Source organism: Durio zibethinus, chromosome 28, assembly GCF_047325235.1.
Source record: "Durio zibethinus cultivar Kanyao isolate XHJ-2024 chromosome 28, ASM4732523v1, whole genome shotgun sequence".
Lineage (NCBI taxonomy): Eukaryota > Viridiplantae > Streptophyta > Magnoliopsida > Malvales > Malvaceae > Durio > Durio zibethinus.
Window position 1 is genome coordinate 4,013,025 of NC_143189.1, and position 15,949 is coordinate 4,028,973.

At 38.5% G+C, this 15,949-nt stretch overlaps 1 protein-coding gene across 2 annotated transcripts; it reads right to left on the reverse strand.

The window, feature by feature from the left end:
• Nucleotides 1-10,502: 10,502 nt before the first annotated feature.
• Nucleotides 10,503-14,639, reverse strand: LOC111281208 (zinc ion binding / transcription regulator). Of its 2 annotated transcripts, XM_022868866.2 has the most exons (6): nt 14,484-14,639; nt 14,277-14,390; nt 14,127-14,207; nt 12,273-12,374; nt 11,947-12,000; nt 10,503-10,924 (listed from the first exon to the last, which is right to left on the reverse strand). In XM_022868866.2, the coding sequence occupies exons 1-6, from the start codon at nt 14,484-14,486 to the stop codon at nt 10,700-10,702; spliced, it is 579 nt and encodes a 192-aa protein (XP_022724601.1). In that variant the 5' UTR covers nt 14,487-14,639; the 3' UTR covers nt 10,503-10,699. The 2 variants fall into 2 exon arrangements, with proteins under 2 accessions (XP_022724601.1, XP_022724602.1); XM_022868867.2 differs by lacking the exon at nt 12,273-12,374.
• Between the last annotated feature and the right edge of the window lie 1,310 nt (nt 14,640-15,949).

Genomic DNA, 15,949 nt, shown 5'->3' on the forward strand with positions numbered 1-15,949 from the left:
TTTAGTTTCAGTAAAAAAACGCAAGTCTTCATCTTTTTTTTTTTATCCCTCATTTTATATTACAAAGATAAAAATATTTTTATAATTTTATTTTTTATTTTTTATTTAAAAAAATGCAAAATAATTTTATTAATTTATTATATTAAATAGATTTTATTTATTATATAATAAATAAATAAATAAAATCCTAATTAATTTTATAAATATTACGTAATTTAAATTTTTATTAATATAATTTTTACTTTGATGTTTTTAACAATATTTTTCTTTTTATTACAATTAACCTTAATGTCATCTTTATCTTTATATTCAAATACATATGTTATCAATAATTTTAATTTCATCACTAAAATATTCAATTTTATTACAAAAATAACAAATCTCACTTTTATTATTATTTTTAATCTCAACAAAATTAATCTTATCATCTATCAAAATAAACCCTTAAATATATAAAAAAACAACGAATTAATTTGTAAGGTGTACAGTAATTATTAGCTAAGATACCCAAGTAGATGTCTTTAATATTATCATTGGATTGTCACAACGCATCATGCTCATGCATTTCAAGCACTAAAAATTAACAAAGTGCAAGTGTCATGGACAACGCACGAGTCCTAGACCAAGAGGGTCACATAAAGGGACTTGCTCGAGACAATGCAGGTGAAACACTAAGAAGGATTGAAACTGAGGCCTTAAAGGCACATACGTTATTCAAGTGTACGGGCCAAGGCCAAAAACAGAATACAACAATACGTTCGAGGTGAGCTGCATGGTGCCTAGCAAGAAGACTGCTCATTGGAAGGTTCTTGAATACCCCAGGATATGGTGTGGGCAACCGGGCATGGAAGGGCCCAGAACCACTTAGAGACAGGCTAGGCAAGTAGGCACAGAAGGGTTTAGAGAGGCCTGGAGGTAGGCCAGGTGTGCGAGCACTAAATGTTCCAGAAAGGTTAGGAACGAGCATAGTGCTAGGCAGTGTAGCACCTAGGCGAGGGAAGTTTCTAGATAGCCCCAGAAGAGTGGTGCAAGTACTAAACTTGAAAAGGCTCTAGATAAGCTAGACCCAGGCCAAAGAGGGGGCATAGAACCTTTGAAGGGCTAGATGTGCAAATGAGCAGAAATACTGTAGTATCAGCCAGTGAAGCTTTTAGAAGGCCCTATGTGTGGGCACTCAGCAAAAGTGCCTGGACCTTTCTAGACCCAGGGGCTTAGCAGGGTGCTTAAAACCAGCAACTCTCTAGAAAGACGCTAGCCAACCTTATTAGGGCCAGGGCACCCTAGAACTCTTTAGAAGGCTTTTAATGGCCATATACTTAGACTAATAATAGCCATAGGTATCAAAGGGACTCAAGTATAAATAGGAGAGCCTCTCCCTCATTTGTGCATATACATAAACATAGAGATAGATAGAAAGGTGACAACAAGAGAACACATAAAAATTATGTTCCAAGAGCAAATGTAAATACACCAACAAGTAAATAAATTACTCTTGCCTTAATCCTTCATTTTTTAGCTTTCTCCTAAACTCCAAAGAGGTTGAGTTCTAGCACAAGTGCACGGCACAGTCAGTTAGTGCACAGCATAAAAGAGTTGGTTAAAGGCTTACTTAGGCATATGAACTGTAGTTTCTTGTCTAAGGCCGCTCGATAACTAGGCTTAAGCTCCCAGCATGTGACAGTTGGTATCAGAGCTAGTTCCAATTGAAGTTGGTGTAAGAGTGGGTTCTGACTGTGGTGAGATTAGAACCTTTATTACGATTGGTGTTGGTGTCAATTCAGTTGCATGGGTAGCTTGTGGTTATGCTATTGACTTGCTGTGAAAAGTGTTGTGTGGGTGAAAAAATGGCTAGTGACCCTCATACGGAGTGCATGAATGATATGCAAGAGGGCTGCCCATCTACGGGCAATGGGAAAAAGGCTAGCTCGAAGGATATGTTGTCATCCATGGACTCTAAGTTGGCTAAATACGAGTTAGCCATAGGAGATTTGAGAGATCGTTTAGGGGACACCGAGGATCTCATCCAAGAGCTTGACTCAACACAAGAGGAGCTCAAAGAAGAGATGCACGGTGCCTTAACCCGAGAGATGAAAGTGATCACGCAGCACAATGAAGCTTTAAAAGCTCAAATAGTAGCTTTATGAGAAGAGCTAGAGCAACTTAGATGGGAGTTTACTATGTTTCGAGCTGTCATAGTTACAAATGAGGGTTTGGGACCTAGAGTGGAAGTGCCCAAGCCAAAGCCATTCGCGGGAAGTTACTCAGTAAAAAAAGTTGACAACTTCGTGTGGGGCATGAAGCAATACTTTTGAATGGCTGGTACAATAAAAGAAGCCAAAGTAAGCACTGTTGCCTTATATTTATCTAATGTGGCCCTATTATGGTGGCATCGAAGGTGCAACAGCATGCAGCAAAGGGAAACTATAATCGCCATATAGGATCAATTTGTGAGAGAACTAACAAGATAGTTTAAGGCAATATATATGAAAGAAAAAGCTTAGGCGAAGCTTAGCCAACTTACTCAAAAAGAAAGAGTGGGAGACTATTGTCGAGAGTTCTTGAAACTATCGCTTATAGTTCCTAACATGGGCGAAGAAGAATCCTTGTTTTATTTTTTTGATGGATTAAAGTTGTGGGTAAGACTCAAATTGAAAAAGCTTGAGGTCCAAGACTTAAGTTAGGCAATTACGGTTGTCGAATCATTAGTAGAGTATGAGTGCACCAAGTTTCCTAAACCTAGAAACAACAGCTTGAGTCAGGAAAGCAAAAGTAATTACTCTTCATCAAAGGATGAGGCTAAGAAAAAGCCTCGACATCGCACGACAAAGGTCGAAGAGCTTAACAAGGACAATGGTAAGAAGGTTATTACCTTTAATTGCCTTTTGTGTTCAAGACCACATAGGCCCAGTGATTACCCACAACAAAAGAAACTTGTAGCCATTATGAAGTCTTGTGAGGAGTCTAATGGCAAAGATAATGGTAAAATCAGCACCCTAAAAACTTCATTAGTGTGAAGAGGCTCGATGCTATTTGGTTGAGTAAAAAAAAACAGACCTCTTAGGCTCTTGATGAGGATCAGTAGAGTGTAGCCGTAGAGAGCCACCAATCAAGCTAACAAGATCAGTAGAGTGTGGTTGTGGAGAGCCATAAATCGAACCAAAGGGATCAGTTAGACCCTTTTCATTAGAGTATGAAATAAGTTACTCTTAGCAAGAAGACGGTTTGATAGCAGACACGATAATGTCAAGGCAAAAGAAAGCGATAACCACAAAAGCATGTCAACAACCATCGGGACAAGGGTCAGACATTGATCCAGCATCAGCATGCGGTGAAAGATCGACATCCCCTAGCAATGAGGGCATTGCTAGAACAAGTGAGAAAGAATGTCACGAACCGCGCACGAGTCTTAGACCAAAAGGGTCGTGTAAAGAGACTTGCTTGAGACGATGCGAACGAAGCACTAAGAAGAATTAAAATCGAGGTTTTAAAAGCACATATGTTAACCAAGTGTGTGGTGTCACGGGCTCCGATCTTAGACTCAAAATTCGTGTAACCTTAGGCTTAGAATCACCTCATTATAGCCTAAATCAGCCTAAAACATCAACGTGCAGGCATTAGAACAATAGAAAGGGCTGAATGCGCAAGTTTGAAAGAAACAAAAAAATAAGATAGCTTGCTGAAATATGCTTTGTATTCATTGAAACAGAAGTGTATGAAGGTGTACAAATGAGGGTGAAACAGCCCTCTATTTATAGTTGAGGCTCACAACTACACTTGTTAAATCTCTAGGATCAAGGTTAAAATCAAGGAATTACAAAGATTATAATCAATCGAGATTCTATCTCCTGATTCTAAGAGTCAACCAAATATGTCAAAAGGTTCTTGCTAATCTTGTGATCTTTCAAAAGATCCTCTTACGTATTTCCCATCTTGGGCCCTGCTGGATGTGGTACGGGTATCATGCAGGCCAAACCTTGGCCTTGCGGGTTGGCCTATAGGTTGTGCGGGTGTTTTGGCCTTGCCTCCAAAGCCTTGCACTCTAACTCCCGCTAGTGCACCTGGTGCGCGGGCCTCAACCTCAGGTCCTCGTGCTGGTGCGCCTGATGTGCCTGGTGCGCCTGCCCAGGGCGTGACATTCTCTCTCACCTGATTGTGTAACGTCCTCGTTGCGTCCTCTGCATGGTACTACCTGATCTGGTCCTCAAACTGTCATAAGTCCTCTATTGGTTCCCAGCTTGCCTCACTGTCTAAAAGTCTTTTCCAATGCACCAAGTATTTTTTTCTTGGTTGGTAGTTTTTTCGTCTCACCTTCCGGTCAACTATGATGCTATGGACCTCATTCTCATATAAGGCCCTTGCTCCTAATGGTGCACGCTTTGATTCTGTTAATACTAGGTCTCCCTCATCTTCATGAAATTGTTTGAGCATGCTTACATGGAACATCGGGTGTACCTCAGCTTGGGTGGCATAACCAACTTGTAGGCAACCTTGCCTACCCTCTTGACTACTCGAAAAGGTCCCTCATACCTTCGAATTAGTCCTTTGTACAGCCCCGTGGAGCACAATAGGATACAGCTTCACCAACACCAAGTTTCGAACCTGGAACTATACGTCCCGTCTATTCTGGTCTGCCCACTTCTTCGACCTCTTTATCATCTTGTGTAGACAGATTCTAGCCAAGTCAGTTTGCTCATGCCAAGCCTTGACAAACTTGTATGCTACTGGATTCGACCCTGTATAACCTGTAATAATCGAACCGGGTGTTAGTGGTTGTTGACCTGTCACAACCTCAAATGGGCTCTGGTTCGTTACCTCTCTCTTTTGCAAGTTGTAGGAAAACTGCGCAACATCTAGCAATTTTGGCCAGTCCCTTTGTTTGGCACTCACATAGTGCCTGAGGAAGACCTCTAATAGTCCATTCACAAGCTCAGTCTGCCCATCGATTTGTGGATGCATGCTAGTGGAAAAGTTCAAGTCTAACCCCATCAGCTCGAACAACTCAGTCCAGAACCTGCCCGTGAAATGCCCGTCTCTATCACTAACAATGGTCCTTGGCACTCCTCAGTATTTAACCATGTTTTTCAAGAATAATCGAGCTACTTCCTCAGCTGGACACTCCTTGGTTGCTGGAATGAAGATTCCATACTTGAAAAACCTGTCCACCACTACCATGATGCTTCTAAACCCTTCTGCCTTGGGTAGACCGACTATAAAGTCCAGAGAAACACTCTCTCATGGTCGCTTTGGCACTGGCAATGGCTTCAAGAGACAGCCTAGTTTTTTGAGCTCCACTTTGTCCTGTTGGCACACAAGATAAATTTTCGCATAGGCCTCCACATCGTCCCTCATGTACGACTAGTAGTACCGATCCTTTAGCAACGCCAAGGTACGACTCACTCCTGGGTGTCCAACCCACCTTGAATCATGGCACTTTTGCAAAACTTTCTTGCGGAGCTTCCCATGCTACGACACAAACAGTCTACTACCCCTGGTGTACAACAAATCATCCTGCACCCAAAATCAACTAGTCTTACCTTGCTAGGCATACTCCATAACAGTTTTAGTTGTATGATCATGCGTAAGTCCCTCATTGATGCGCGGCACCAGTGACCCTTCTAGTTGGCTAATGGCAGCAAGGTTAGCCTTTCTGCTCAGGGTGTTTGCCATCAGGTTCGCCCATCCTGGCTTGTACTCTATCTAGAAATCAAATTCTATAAAAGAATCTTACCATCTCGCCTGCTTGAGGGACAGCTTCTTTTGATTCTTGAAGTAACTGGTCGTCACATTGTCCGTTCTAACCACGAACCTCGAGCCCAACAGATAATGGTGCCAAGTGCGCAAGCTGTGCACCACTGCAGTCATCTCATTCTCTTGGATCGTGTACTTATGCTCAGTCTCGTTCAACTTTCTACTCTCAAAAGCCACTGGATGTCCATTCTGCATCAACACGCCCCTTATGGCAAAGTCTAATGCATCCGTATGCACCTCATATGGCTTGGCATGGTCTAGTAAGGCCAAGACTGGCTCATCGATCATAGCCTGCTTCAACCTATCAAAGGTTTCCTGACACCCTGCGCTCTACTCCCATGCTCTCTTTTTCTTACGCAAGTCAGTCAATGGTGTGACTATTGTTGAGTGACCTTTGATAAAACACCTGTAGTAGTTAACCAGCCCAATGAATGACCTCAACTCAGTGACCTTGGCTGACGGTTCCCACTCCAAGATGACGTGCACTTTGCCTTCATCAATGCGTATCCTGCCACCTCCCACTATGTGGCCTAAGAATGGGATCTCCTGCTGGGCAAACGAGCTTTTTTCCCTCTTGACAAATAGCTTGTACGCCCGTAACACCTCGAACACCTGTCTCAAGTGGTCTACATGCTCTCTCAAAGTCTGGCTGTAGATCACAATGTCATCCAAATAAACCACAACAAACCGATCAAAAAACGACTAAAGTACCTTGTTCATAAAGGTGCGAAATGTTGCTGGGGCATTCGTGAGTCCGAATGGCATAACTAGGAACTCATACGAACCATACCGAGTGACATATGCTGTCTTGGGCTCATCTCCTTCCGCGATCCTAACTTGGTAGTAGCCCGACCTCAAATCCAGCTTGGTGAACCATCTTACGCTCTCAAATTGGTTGAACAAGTCTGCAATGAGTGAGATAAGGTACTTATTCTTGACGGTCAACTTGTTCAAAGCCTGGTAGTCTATGCACAGTCGTAACGACCCATTATGCTTGCATTAGAATAAAATTAGTGCACCATATGGTACCTTCGATGGCCTGATAAAGCCAGCATCAACTAACTCTTTGAGTTGCTTCCTTAACTCCTCCAACTCTGGTGGGAACATTCGGTAAAGGGCTCTAGTTGGTGGCTTGGCCTCGGACACTAGCTCGATCTTATGGTCCACCTCCCTCTTAGGTGGTAGCTGGCTAAGCAGTTTTACGGGCATCACATCACTAAAGGTCTTTAGCACTTTGAGCACCTCCAAGGGTGACTTGGTTTCTTTCTCCCTTGGCTCATCATACTTCAGGGCTGTCAAGAAGGTGTCTTTTTCTCTACTTACCGCCTTGGCAATTGGATGGCTAACACCACCCGCGACCTAACTCTAAACCCTCTCCTCAATGATACTAGGCATTGGCACCGTGCATCCAATATACAAATGCAATTGGCAAAAGACATAAGAAGGGCGTTAATCCGAACAAGAAAATCCAACCCAATCATAAACTCATAGTTGTCAAAAGGTATTACCTCTATGGTCTCCTTGCCTTTCCAGTCTTTAAGCTGCAACTCCACTCCCTATGCTACTCCAATGGCTGAAACCTCCTTGGAGTTCACTGTTTTAATGGTACCAATACCTTTTTACACCTTTAATCCAAGCTTTTGGGCTTCATCACCTGAAATAAAAAGATGAGAGGCACATGTGTCCATCGGTGCGCTCACCTTCTTACTTGCAACCATCAGATCAACAAACATCAAGTCCTTTGGCTTGCAGCTCCCTTTACTCTGGACAGCATTGAGCACCAACGACCCAAGCTTTACTGCCTCTGCCTTTGGTTCCTCGTCAGACTCCTTGTCTACAGCAGCCAGCATGCCCTTTTGTGGGTAATTACGCATTATATGACTCCCTCCACATAAGTAGCATGCTAGTGGCTCTTTGTCCCCATTTGCTTTCCATTTGCTTACTGGTGGCTTTCTCTCATCATCTTTGATTGAACGATCTCGACCCCCATCTTTGGATTCCCGATCACGATATTTCCCTTTGGATTGCTTCTTTGGGTCCCTCTCGTCCTTGCCCTTACCATTGGCCTTAGAAAACTCGAACTTGTTCAGAGGCTTAAACTCTATCAAGGACTCAGCAGTAGTCATGGTTTTAGCCAAGTCATGAACTCCCCTTCGTTGTAGCTCATGTTTCATCCACAATTTCAACCCATCCATGAAAGCAAATAAAGTATCCTTCTCGCTTAGATCCGAGATTTGTAGCATCAGTTCAGAGAATCTCTGCACATACCCCCTTATGTCCCCTTACTGGCTCAGTTTGTGCAACTTTGCTCGCGCCTCATCATCAACATACTCGGGGTAAAATTGCTCTTTGAACTTTTTTTGGAATTCTACCCAGGTTTCAATCTTGGCGCTCCTACGCCTAACATCATTACACCTGCGCCTCCACCACAATAAAGCTACGTCAGTGAGATACATAGCAGCGGTGCTTACCTTTATTGCCTCGTCCTGCATGCCCATGGCCTGGAAATACTGCTCCATACCTCATAAGTAGTTGTCTACTTCCTTGGCCGCCCTAGTTCCTTTGAACTCTTTAGGCTTGGGGACATCCATCTTAGACTTAGACACTCTAGCAAACATGCCATTCCCAATGACAGTCTTGCAAGCAATGAGCTCGCTGGTGAGCTTTCTATATCCTCTTGCTTACGGCCTCCACCACAACCTCTAAGGTCTCATTCTTTTGGGTGATCACGTCCATGCCTTTATTGAGAGCAGCTTGTAACTCGCCACTAAGCTCCTCCTTCATGGAGTCTAGTGCTTCAACGTGAGTCTACACATCCTCAAGCTTCTCTTGCATGTCACCTATGCTCACCTCTACCCTGGCCAGCCTATCGTCCATGGTAGACTAGATATCTCTTAAGTTGGCCTTTTTGCCTCTTCCACGCCCCTGCTCATGAGCCTCTAGTTGTTGGCTAGCAACGTCATTCTAGGATGCCATCTCCTCGACTGTGATCTAACCTGAACAACACAAACACGTAAAACCAAACTTGCCCTGATACCAATTGTTACGGGCGTCGACCTTAGACTAAGAATCCGTGCGACCTTAGGCTTGGAATCACCTCTTTGTAGCCTAAATCAGCCTAAAACACCAACGTGCAAGCACTTAAACAATGGGAAAGGCTGCATGCGAAAGTTTGAGAGAAACAAGAAAACAAGATAGCTTGCTGAAATATGTTTTGTATTCACTGAAACAGAAGTATATGATGGTGTACAAATGAGGGTGGAGCAACCCTTTATTTATAGTTGAGACTCTCAGCTACACTTATAGCTAAATCCCTAAGATCAAGGCTAAAATCAATGAATTACAAAGATTACAATCAATCAGGATTCTATCTCCTGATTCTAAAGGTCAACCAGATCTGTCAGAAGGCTCATGCTGATCCTGTGATCTTCTAGAAGATTCTCTTACGTATCTCTCATCTTGAGCCCTGCTGGATGTGGTGCGGGCATCATGCAGGCCAAACCTTGGCCTTGCGGGCTAGCTTGCAGGCTCTGCAAGTGTTTTGACCTTGCCTTAAAGGCCTTGCACACTAACCACCGCCAGTGCGCCTAATGCGCAAGCCTCAACCTTAGGTGCATGTGCTGGTGCACCTGATGTGATTGGTGCACCCGCCCAAGGCGTGACATGTGGGCCTAAGCTAAAGCCAAAGTGCAACAATACGCTCGAGGTGAACTGCATGGTGCCTGGTAGAAGGATTGCTCATTGGAAGGTTCTAAAACACCTCAGGATGTGGTGTGAACAGCCAGGCATGGTAGGGCCTAGAACCGTCTGGAGACAAGCCAAGCAAGTAGGCATAAAAGGGTCTAGAGAGGCTTGGAGGTAGGCCAAATGCACGGGCACTAAAGGTTCCAAAAAGGCCAAGTGTAAGCACAGTGCTGGGTAGTGTAGCACCCAGGTGAAAGAAGGTTCTAGACAGCCCCAAAAGAGTGGCGCGGGCACTAAACTTGAGAAGGCTCTAGATAAGCCAGACTTAGGCCAAAAGGGCGAGCATGAAACCCTTTGAAAGGGCCAGATGAGCAAATGGGCAGAACTATTATAGCTTTTAAACAGTGAAACTTTTAAAAGGTCGTGGGCACTCAACAAAAATGCTCAAACCCTTCTAGACCCAAGGGCTCAACAGGGTGCCTAAAACTAACAAATCTCTATAAAGGCCTTAGCCAACCTTATTGGGGCCAAGACACCTTAAAACTCTTTAGAAGGCCCTTAATGACTATACACTTGGACTTATAGTAGCCATAAGTACCAAAGGGGTTCAAGTATAAATAAGAAATCCTTCCCCTCATTTATACATAGACATAGAGATAGATAAAAAGGTGACAACAAAAAAATACATAAGGATTGTGTTCCAAAAGCAAGAGTAAATACACCAACAAGTAGATAAATTACTCTTGCTTTAATTCTTCCTTTCCTAACTTTCTCCTAAACTCTAAGGAGGTTAATGCACGACACAATCGGTTAGTGCATGGCACAAAAAGTTAGGCATACGAACAATAATTTCTTGCTTAAGGCCACACAGTAACTAGGCTTAAGCTCCCAACATATGACACAAGCATATACGTTCACACGAGCCACAATGCTTCGCCTAATGGCATGTTTTTCCATTTCGATAGGAATTTTGCAAGGCCATGATTCTTTTGGCTCCTACAATATAAAAGGATTTAACCTTCATCTAACATATCATAAAAACATACATAAATATGCACTCACATCATACCTACATTAATAAAAAAAATTATCTTGCAAAATTACTCAATTATTTTGAACAATAAGTGGCTTCATGTATTTTCAAGTGCAAAACTATTTGCAACAATAGCAGTTAACTATGCAAAATTTCATCACATAATTGTGTCCTAACACCAGGCTTCAAAACTTATAAAAAAATTAATATATTATCGACAAAAGCACTTTAGCATCAAAATTCTTCATAGTCATAATCTTCCCTATAACCATATTCATCCTCTTCGTCTTCTCTATATGAGTATAGAGGGGTATTTTCGAGCTCAAGCTCGTCACTGTAATTGTCTTCCTCAAAAGCACATACTTCCAAACTCGATGTTCCTTTGGACTGCTGCGTTTCAATTTGGTTGCTGCAGTTCAAGTCTATAACACCCTTCTTAGCCTTTTCAGTGACTTCGTCCTACAAGGAAATCAATCAAGTAAGTCCACAAAATTCAGGTGTAAAACTTTCTAAATAAATTTGGATTATTTCAGAAAGATTGTTGGTCTATATTCTTTGATATCAATCTAATGCTCTTAGGTAAACCATTGTGCTCTTATGCAGTTATGTCTTTCATTTCCCAATCAAAAGCACAATGATAGCATATTTAAAAAGAATCGAATATGAAACTCCAGTTCTTTCTCTGACTAGCCAAGCAAATGCAAGGAGATCAAAAGCCAATGGTCACTGATGATAGAAATATGAAGCTGAAATGTTAATGCAAAACTATAAAGAAACTTGAAAGCAAATTCTGTTTTAGAGAATTTACTGAATGCCAAGTTATTCCTACAAATACTTTAACAGACCAGGTATAGATACAAATGTAAGATCCAATACATCTTAAACTCATAATTTTATTAGCAACGTCAAGAATTAACTTACATTTGGCAAAGTTTCTCATACAAAATATAGAAAAGGCATTTTTAGTAATTATGATGAAACCAACAAGAATAAAAATAAATGTCCCACTATTTGACATTTTCTTTAACTATGTTTCGAAAGTTTCTCATGCTTTAGTATCAAATAAAACCCACCACCCACTTCTTTGACATGCTTCATACCACCTACTGTTTATGTTAACAAACCAAAGACTCACAATATGTTTGAATTCTAAAAAGATCTCTGACAACAGTATGATCTGGTGGTGTAAGCACATGTGCATACATGCATGTATTTAGCCTAATATTTCCTTTTCCTTCTTAATTAGTGGTTCTCTTCAAAAAAGAAATTCAAAGCAATCTGTGCAATATTAATCAAAAGTGTAGATGTGCAATATTCAGCAAAAATTTGTGTAACTACATTGAGTTAACAATGACAATTGTGTTCAATTGAAGCGTTATACACAACCAATTTCTATTCTAATCTACTATAATAAAACATAGCAAATATATATATATATATATATATATATAGAGAGAGAGAGAGAGAGAGAGTGATAGTACAGGTTCATCAGTTGGCTTCTCCAACGCATCATAGTTGATTTTTGAACTCAATCTCTACAAAGGAGGAAAAAATCCACATCAATAAGCCATGAAAACATAGGACCAAAAATTAATCAAGAGAAAACCAAAAATGAACTTTAAAAATATAAAGAAATATCTTAGCAAGGCAAAGATATGTTGTGTAAATAATTCATAAGATTACTAGAGAAATTTTCTTCAGTGTTCTCAAGGAAGAATGCCACAACATTAGTTACCACTTTTGTGTAGATAAATATTTTACGTCTCAAGGGACACTATACAGAGCAAACAAATTTGCTTATACTTACCTTTTTATGCTCCTTTTCCTCTTCCTTTCCTTTTACTGTCCTGCTAGCAACAACGTTCTTAGCAGAAGTAGATTTCTTTGCAATTACAGGCTTTCTTTGTTTCTACTGACAGGAAAATATGTATATAATATATGGGTGAATTTGAACAAGTAGAGCAAAAATAGAATCAGTAGCAGATCTAGTTTTGAAATTTCATGGAAGCAGCATGCAGATACACTCATATTCCTCAACCAAAGGTATGATTAGGATTAACAAAAGAGATCAGCCGTGAATATCAAAAGAGCAACAAATATAATAATAAATGTAATAACCTAGGTTATCTAAGAAGTGGCTTTAGCTTGAACTGTGCTATCACTTCTATGGCACTTCATCAAAAACAAGTTTCCAGTGTTTGATTAATGCCATAGAATTGATAGCATAGTTCAAGCTAAAACCACTTCTTAGATTCTTGACCTAGGTTACAGATTTCAATGGAAAACAAAACCAAATGCATGATCTAGTAGCACTCTGAAAAAAACAAAATGTATGAAACAAATAGAACTCTGTAATGTTGATAGAGAGATGATGGATAAAAAAATGTGCAAGTTGTTATATGAAAGCAAATATGACATCACCAATTAAGCAGTTCTATTGATTGACACCATTGGTAAACATTAAGCATTAGCAATTAGCATGGCCACTTGGATTTCGTGCAGTTTAGCACATACAGCAATATTATATTTTCCCCAATGACAATATGCTAGTGTAAAGACAAAGAGAACAGAGAAATTCCTCTTCTCATTCCTACCTCATTATATCTTTTCCGTTCCTCACTTAATCTTTATCTTCATTCACATATCTACTGTTAAAACAAGAACTACCTTTCAAAAGTTAGAAAAGGCATACAAAAACTCACACTCTAGTTTCAATTGACCCTCTTCTAGTGATCTAGTAACCAATTTAGGATTTAGTTACGAAAATTGCAGTAACTATCAAACCAGTTACGGAAAATTGCAGTAACTATCAAACCAATTTATATAACTCCAGCAGTTCATAGCTTCACTCAGAAAACAAAGATTTGCATGAACAACTGTATCCAAAAAAAAAATAAATTTACAACCACAATCAACCAAGGGGTCCTTTGGTATTATTGCCAATTTTATGCTTTATGATTTTGAAAATTTTGTTTTGTTTTGTTTTCATTTTATAGAAGTTGAAAAACACGTTTAAGAATTAACATTTTGTTACAGAATACTACAAAACAAATGACCATGTAAAGAAGTTATTGGGGGAATGAGTTGTGAAAATGGTAGTGGTTTGAATCTAAAAAATGGTACTGTTTTCACATTATTGAAAACATTGTTTTTTTCACTTCCAGTGATTTCCAAAATTTTGTTTCCAATTTTTTGCTTTTAAAACCAAAACAACCGACCAAACATAATTTTGTTTCCAATTTTCATAAAAAGTGAAAACAAAAACATACAACATAAAACAAAAATGAGCCCTAAATTATTCTGGCTAAAGATTCTGTTTCTCTTTTTATGAACTTAACCATGGAGGAAAAACAATAAATGCCTTCAGCACCTCTGCTGACAAACTTCATTGATAATTTTCAGGTGAAAAAGCAACAGCTGTCATCACAGCTCACTCTGCAAACCTGTTTCTTAAAAAAACTAGAATGCAATGCGACATTGAAACTAGATTTATCTCATTCGCCTCACTCCAAGTATTCAAACAAGTAGGAAACAATCAGTTTAATTTTTCTCTACTAATTTTTCCTATATTTCAGCGAATTATTAAGAAATGTAGTATAAACCCAAAGACATTGACATAATAATCCTTAAAAAAAATAAAAAAGAAAAGAAAATGAAATACCTTTGGGTAATCTTTGTTCATAGCTTCCCAAACCAACTTCTTGAATAGCATCTCCGTTTTGTTGTTAAGATATCCGGTAATCTACAAAGCATATTGTATTCATTAAAATTTAAAAAAATAATTAAAAAAATAATTTCGCGAGGTACGTACCTCGGCGTCATTGATATCAGATAAATCATCATCAGATTCAGACCGCGACTTACGTTTACGCAACACTCTGGTTTTGTCTGGATTGGAAGACAGAGGTCCCACGTTTTTCTCCACCTAAGAATTGATCAACCAACAAACTTCATAGTTTTCAACAAAAAGAAATTACTAAAACTAAATGTAACAGGCATAAAGAGAAGATCAACGCACCATGTTTTGACGGCGGAAACAGCAATGGCGCCGCCGGGGTTTTGGAGAACTAGGCGAGAGCTAACACTTGCCGAATCGATTTTGAACGAGGAAAATCTTCGCTCTTTTTTTTATTGTTTATTTTTTTGGAGGAGACTTTGGATCCACGCATTCGTATTTATATAGAGGCGCTTAGGTTTTTTAAACTACGAAAATTTCCTTTGATTGAAACTCCGCCTTCTTTTATGGATTGTGGGCCATGGCAGGCTGAATTTGGGATAGTAATGGGCTTCTAATGCCCAGGAATTAAAGCCCATCCTTTGACACGGATGCCCTTTGTAAACAAATATTTTAAAATTATATCTAGTTCTTAAAAAAAAAAAAAAAACTTATTTTCATGTTAAAAAAGTTTCATTCAAATCTCTCCTTTTTAAATTAAAAAACGTAAATTTTTAAATATATATTTACTATAATAAATTCATATTCATGCAATGTCATTTTCTTTTTTGAAATGGCCTACTTAATTATTCATTTTGCCTAACTAAATTCATCTTGAATTTTTGGCCAAAAAATTTCATCTTAATTAAAAGTACATATTTTTTTATAGTTACAATCCCCAAAATTTCATGAAACCAGTTCAAATTGTTCTTAAACCAAACCAAATCTCTTATTAAAAATACATCAGATCGATCCCTTAAGAGAGATTAAGATATAAATATTTTTTATTCAAGATTACTAAAATTTAAATCTTAATAATTGAAATTAAAAATTTAACATTCTATAAACAAATTACATAATTATTAACAAATATACATAATTTGGCATGTAAATGTATGCATCTAAATAGATATTAATAGGATACATAGTTAATTCTTGTACTCTTAATTACATTTTTTTTTTGTAGCTAAGGAAAATACTTAAATGAAGTTTTTTTTAAATGAAATTCATGAAATTCCCTACCAGAAACAATTAAATTAAAAATAAAATTAAAAATCAAAATTGATAGATTGAAAGATCTCGTTACATAGATTAAGTCTGTAAATTTTGAAAAAAATTTAATAAATTTTGATATATATATTTTTAGATGCACATTTTTAGTAAAAATGTTAATTAAATTGTTATCGTTAAATTATTATTGATCAATTTTAAATTATAAACAATATTTTAAATAAATTTTTTACATATTATTAATTTTTATATTGAATTTTATCAATTTATCGATTTAGATTTTTAATTAAAATTTTTGTTAAATCATTTTTAAAAATAAAAAAAAATTTCATCTGAAAAAACTTTATATAAGTTTTATCCCCGTAGCTAAATGCCTAAAACTTTCCTTTTCCATTTACCAAAAATTAAAGCTTGAACTAAGAAGTTAAGAACACCACATGTAATTAACCCATTTTTAAGTATGTAATTTAGCCTATTTAAGTAAGCAATTTAGCCTATGTTTGGATATATATAAAAAAAGAAAAAGAAAAGAAAGAAAA